Genomic DNA, 6,001 nt, shown 5'->3' on the forward strand with positions numbered 1-6,001 from the left:
AAAGGACAGCATTTTAAATGGCAAAAGGACCACACGGATAATACAAATAGTTAGATTTAAAAAGACCAAAAAACTCGAGGAGGACAGCCTTTAAGAGAGAAAGCGATTACCCATTGATCTGGCGCATCAGAATTTTGATTTGGGTCACGAAAGTCTTGACATTTGAGTGAGAATGTCGCCCGGTAGACCGCATAGTCGGGCGGCAGCCATGTCTTCACATCATGTCACAAAGTTAATAATTTTGCAGTTTTACAGTCAATTCTACATCTAAGAAATCAAGCAAGGCAGCTTTCAAGAGTATGGGAATTCTGCTTAAGCCAGCTGGTCTGATTATTTTTGTGATTTGTTTAAAACTGGCAATCTGAGTGAGACTGCATCCCCGTTACACTGTTTTGACGTTAGCCTCAGTCAGACTCGCTCACTGGCAGTGTGCACAATGTTGTATTTCATTCCATTCTACACCAGAAACGTCAGGGAGGACTGCCTAATGTAGATACGAGCCTGATGAAGATAGCCAGCATCTCGGATTTCTTTAACCGAGCCTGTTTCATTCGTCAATTTCCTGAGAAAGCGACCTCAGCCAGGCTAGTTTTGCCCGATCACTGTCAGGCAATGTAAGGGTATCGGGGTCAAGTGACTTTTGTGCATAGACAAGTGAAACGTAAATCTATTTGTCCAAAGGCCAAGAGCCTCAAAAAGTTAATATCAAGCCCTGCAATCCAGTGGCCAGAGATTTATGATGACCTGATCTACACTCCAAGTGTAATAGACCGGGAAGAAGTTCGTCTTTTGCAACCGACATGCGCAGTTGAGCCTGCTTGACAGTTGTATGACGTAGGGTGATAATTGGTCTATAGTTTTGAACAAAGTGTTTCATTTAGCAAAAGATTGGAGGTGTTATGCTATTTGTGTGTCTAGTTGTGTGAATCGTGTGTTGTGTTTTGACAAAGTGAGCCCTGTTTTCAAAATTGTGCTTAAGCAATTGGAAAAAACTGTTAACGGCATACAGTTCCTGGTTTGTGATATAATTGAGCCACAGACGCAGACACATACAGCAATTAACTGGGGAGTCAGATGGCTAAGCGGTTAGAGACTGGGGCTATTAATCAGAAGGTTGTCAGTTCGTTTCCCAGCTGTCCAAAATTACGTTGTGTTCTTGGGCAATTGGCACTTCACCCTACTTGCCTCAGAGGAAATGTCCCTGTATTTACTGCAAGTTGCTCTGGATAAGACCGTCTGCTAAATGACTACATGTAAATGTAGATAACTGACATTATAGTTTGATCGCACATTATTATTACTGATTATTAGTTGTTAAGGTGATGGTGTCATATTTCTATTGTTTGTTCAATGACTCTACCAGTATGGGCCAGCAACCTTTTCAAGACCTGTGAAGAGCTTTTTCCTTTTGGTTTAGAAAATTTCGTTTTTTACCTTTCATGAAAGTTATTAATATTTCAGAATTATTATTACAGTAGTATTACATTGCATGTCAGATGAGATTGCCTAATAACTTCTGATTAATAAATCTGTCCATATTTTAAGAACCTTTCCTTGAAAATAGTCTGTAGTCTTGGTGTAATAATATTATGTGTAGTCTGTAGGCAACAACCCTGGGCCTCATCTTTTACATTGTTTGTTTTCATTGTAATACAATCATGTTGTGAAACAGAGCCAGAAAACGTATTCATGAACAGTCATTAGTCTATCATCGGTGTTGAAATGGCTAACATTGCAATTTGATGTCTGTATGACCCAGTGACATTCTTTTCCTCAAATTGTTTGTAACACACCGAACCATTTTAATATTAAAAGTACAACACAAAGGCTGGTAAGTGATTTGATGATTGATATAACACACCGGTATAACAAATGTCTGTCACATTATTGATCTTATGAAAGTCACAAAATCTATTAAACAAAAATGCATTAAATAATTGAACGTGGCAATTCAATAATGCCTTTTTTAATTCAAAATGCTGCTGTCACAGCTCAAACCTATACATCTAATGCCTTACTGAATGCAACTTAAAAAATGATTGTTTACATATCCTATAATGTTTTCCTGTATTTCTTCGATATAGAACTCAACTATCTGGCTTATCTTCATAACATTTGTAGTTCTAGAGTTATATTTCAGTTATTACAAACCAGACTCTAAATGCCTAGCAAAGAGGACTGGCTAGTGATGTGTACATTGACGCCAACAAAAAGGACTATCAGTTCTATTCCCAATGAGAAGTCACTCGTCTGAAATCTTCCATTGATCAATACCATCTAGTCCTCTTCCTCATCGTCTCCCCCAAAAGACAAAAGACTGTTGTTCTTTACTTTCTTTCCTGACTTCTCCTTCTTATCCTGTCCACTCTTTCTCTTCTTGTTAGAGCTTGCTGTGATGCCCTGGAACTTTTCAGAGAAGTTGTTTGTTGGCTTCTTGAACACTATCTTCCCCTCTGCTGCAGGCTCCTCCTCTGTGGAAAGGTGGACCAATCAAATGTTACTGTTAAACTCATACTGGTTCATCAATACTGGTTCATCAATACTCAAAACTACAATATATTTTAAGGATTATATTAAAATAGCTTTGACATGACGGCCCTGTACAGATGATACTGTGATTCCTGATCCATTTATCTTACGTTTTTTGACACTTGCAGTGCCATTCTTTATCTTTTTTACTTCGTCAGCACTGAGATCTCCCGTTTTTAAGACAACGACTTGTGGCAATTCATCCTCATGATCACTCCCACTGTCATCATCCAGTACTGGCATCTCTTGGCGCTGATGAGAATGAGTATATTATTAACAATATAATATTTTGACTATATGGCAACATATAGATTACAATGGCTCAACATGAACTAATATTTAATAATCACTGCAAGAGTCACGAATGTGTCACAATAAATAGCATGTCAATACAATACTATATGCAAAAAAATCCAGGATGACCTAGCTACTATGCAGTAGCTTGATTGCTTCACGATCTGTTTGCACCAAGACACTCGTGTGCATTTCATAGAAACGCACTTCTGTCATTTCAAATACGCAAATGTAAGCACATCGTTTCCTTACATTTATACAAACCAACGCAGAACAAGCCAACACACTTATCTTGGAGGGTACTGCGATGCAGCTAATTGCTAGCTAGTTAGTTATATCGATTATGCAATGGTAAATACCAGTATGCAGCTCTTATATTTATTAACATACTCTTACTCTTTAAGTTTTGTTGGGCTATTTAACAGCATACAACACAAAACCCTGCGTCGGTAGATAGTCTAGAGTTGTGATCATTTGAATTTGAAACCAAAATGTATGGTTTTAAATACCATGATTTTTTTCTTTCATATCGCAGCCATTCCCAAATGCTTTGGATTAATGTCGCATATGTTTTCCAACAGTCAGTCTAAAGCCGATAATCTGAGCAAATTAATACCTGCAATTTCGAGGAACAATGTGGTTTGCTCGGGTGCCACTACCTTGGCATCAATTGTGGGTCCTTCCTGGAAACCAACATCATCCTTGAACTTCTTCAAAAAGGTTGGCTCAGCTGGCTTAACCCATGTAACGTTGCTTTTCTTGTTCATCGTTAGCTTTATAAAATATACGGACCACACCTATACAATATACTTTATTGTCTTGACTGTTTACGTCACCTCGATGAGAGAATAAAACATCGTCAATTAGGAAACCCATTTCCGGTAGATTGAAAAAGAAAATTTCTAAATAAAGGTCACTAGACAAAATCTTCTTTATCTGATTGGAAAGTGAAAAGTAAACTTTCGTTCCAAATCTTTTACTAAATACACAATATATATTTACAATACTCAACTAAATAAAACACTGTTAAAGATAATATTTTGCAGATCAGTAACTCTTAAAATATAGTGTTAAAAACTAGCTTGTGTGCCCCATTAATAGACCTTTTTCACAACTTCCGTATTTATTACCGGAAATACGCAATCGTAGTGTAAATCTTCTTCCTCTGTCCACGGCACATCCTTAAACTGGCTCTGGCACAGCTGTAAACAAATGGCGCAAGCAACGAGCAAGAGTTATTGTAGCGTACCGGGCTGTTCTTGTTATTCCCAAAAACAACCATATCTGTCGTTTCATTCCTTCCCTGTTGATGGTGAAGTTCGACGAAAATGTATTCAGGCTATCCGGCGGATGAAGGACCAAACTTTACGTTCAAAAAGGGGAGCACTTAGCGTAAGGGGTCCACCTAGCTCTCGACGCTCGTTAGAAATGTTTCCAAGATGTTGTTTTAATACAAATTAAAAACGTTATGTCACAGCATTGTACTTTAATATGTAGATACGTATATTATAACATTCCAGTTTTAAAATCCAATAAAGATATGCCTAGAAATGTTACTTTTCTGATTTTAGGAGTTAGCCAGGGGTCCCATTATCGTCCACCCAATCACTTTCAATGGAGAAATGTCAGTTTTACGCTGCGGAAGGCAGCTGCTACACATACGGTTTGAGAGCGTATTTACATACTCAAATCTCAAAGTAAGAAGCTGTAATTTGGTGTGCAGCAATAAAAGATGTGTACATATCGATGAGTTAGGCTACTTTCTTTCGCTGCTGCTGCATATCTTATTTTAGAAATTAACGGAAGAAACGGTTGTGGACGATATGGGGCCCCTTACAACTATGTCTGCAGACACTTTACCTAGACGACTACGTTTTAGGGATCACTGTTCGCCTCTTGAAACCAGAGGAGCTGCAACTGCAGCTAGTGAACGATACGGTAAGAAGCTCAGGTTGCCAATATAAGAACAGGGAACATGTGCACTCAATGGTCAAACCTCTAGTTTGTGAGGATCCTAATTTTTCCTATGAGATGGGTAGCATCTTACAAAAACCTCACAAAAACCTGCACGTCACTACATTTGATACTGACACGCAAACACACGCACATCAACAGACATTGCCAGAGAAAAATGTTTACTGGTGATGTTAGCATTCGGCTAACATTATTGTTGCTACACACAAGACGTTCACTTGGACAACCATACAGATCTAATTAATACCATAATGCTTCATTAAAAGCAGACTATAATGCTTTTAGTATGGTAGTTTATATCTCAGGGGTGGCCAACCCTGGTCCTTGAGAGCCTCGAGTCCTGCATGTTTTAGATGTTTCCCTGCTCCAGCACACCTGATTCAAATTAATGGTCGTTATCCAAGCCTGAGAATGACCGTTCATTTGAATCAGGTGTGCTGGAGAAGGGAAACATCTAAAACATGTAGGACTGAGGCTCTCGAGGACCAGGGTTGGCCACCCCTGCTAGTCTATACTCACATATACATCACCAAATTCAGTCAAGTAAATCGCCGAGGCCAGGAGTGCTTTCAGCTTCTGATGGTGGTCTGCACTGGTGATGCAAGGACCTTTGCGTTAATATTTCCATGCACTCGCGCTCCCTTCTGACACGCGCACCTGTTCGCAGTTCACTGAATATGAATACCAACCCCCCCCCAAAAAAAAAAAAACAATTTCTCATCGAATCTACACGATTCACGTAGGTCACCTATTTTGCTTTCAAAACGGCGATTTTCGCCGAAAGGTGAGGGATTTTCATGTCTGATACATGCATTATGTCAGAGTGGACACGCTAATGATATCATTCTAGTTAACGGCTGCGTTTCCCGAAAGCGTCGTAGAATATATTGTAGGACGAATCTGTTAGTTTTACGGGCCGTTCCCAAAGACATCGTAGCTTAAGTGTCTCTTGAAAATTGGAAGCTCTTGAAAGCGCATAGATTAGCCTACTCCGTACCAGCATGTTTGGGAAACGCACATAAGAAATGTCGATGGTTTCGTTTTTTGCTCGATCGTTGCGCAGCAACATTTAGTCTCTGACTGAATGTCATCAGTTTTCGTCTACCAAAACTACACTAAATTTGATCCGTTTTCGTTGACTAAAATAGTCATGGATAAGTCTGACTAAAATAAGACTAAGATGCTCAGACTTATAGTCGACTGA

At 39.1% G+C, this 6,001-nt stretch overlaps 1 protein-coding gene across 3 annotated transcripts; it reads right to left on the reverse strand.

Annotated features, from left to right (window-relative positions):
* Positions 1 to 1,503: 1,503 nt before the first annotated feature.
* On the reverse strand, positions 1,504 to 5,815 carry kiaa1143 (KIAA1143 ortholog). 3 transcript variants are annotated; one of them, XM_047027528.1, is made up of 5 exons: positions 5,795 to 5,815; positions 3,954 to 4,025; positions 3,483 to 3,506; positions 2,640 to 2,781; positions 1,504 to 2,471 (listed from the first exon to the last, which is right to left on the reverse strand). In XM_047027528.1, exons 1-5 carry the CDS (start codon positions 5,798 to 5,800, stop codon positions 2,278 to 2,280), a joined length of 438 nt encoding a protein of 145 aa, XP_046883484.1. In that variant the 5' UTR covers positions 5,801 to 5,815; the 3' UTR covers positions 1,504 to 2,277. The 3 variants fall into 3 exon arrangements, with proteins under 3 accessions (XP_046883484.1, XP_046883492.1, XP_046883501.1); XM_047027536.1 differs by lacking the exon at positions 3,483 to 3,506 and having other exon boundaries at positions 1,505 to 2,471; XM_047027545.1 differs by lacking the exons at positions 3,954 to 4,025; positions 5,795 to 5,815 and having other exon boundaries at positions 1,510 to 2,471; positions 3,483 to 3,926.
* Positions 5,816 to 6,001: the final 186 nt, after the last annotated feature.

The sequence above is a fragment of the Hypomesus transpacificus genome, chromosome 2 (assembly GCF_021917145.1).
Source record: "Hypomesus transpacificus isolate Combined female chromosome 2, fHypTra1, whole genome shotgun sequence".
Classification (NCBI taxonomy): Eukaryota; Metazoa; Chordata; class Actinopteri; order Osmeriformes; family Osmeridae; genus Hypomesus; species Hypomesus transpacificus.

Bases quoted from the DNA above. Each gene is read 5' to 3' on its own strand.
- kiaa1143 (XM_047027545.1), bottom strand. From the start codon at position 3,590: ATGAACAAGAAAAGCAACGTTACATGGGTTAAGCCAGCTGAGCCAACC. The intron at 2,782-3,482 runs GTAGTGGCACCC...CATTCTCATCAG, and splicing joins GACCCACAATTGATGCCAAG to CGCCAAGAGATGCCAGTACT. The intron at 2,472-2,639 runs GTAAGATAAATG...ACCTTTCCACAG, and splicing joins CACTGCAAGTGTCAAAAAAC to AGGAGGAGCCTGCAGCAGAG.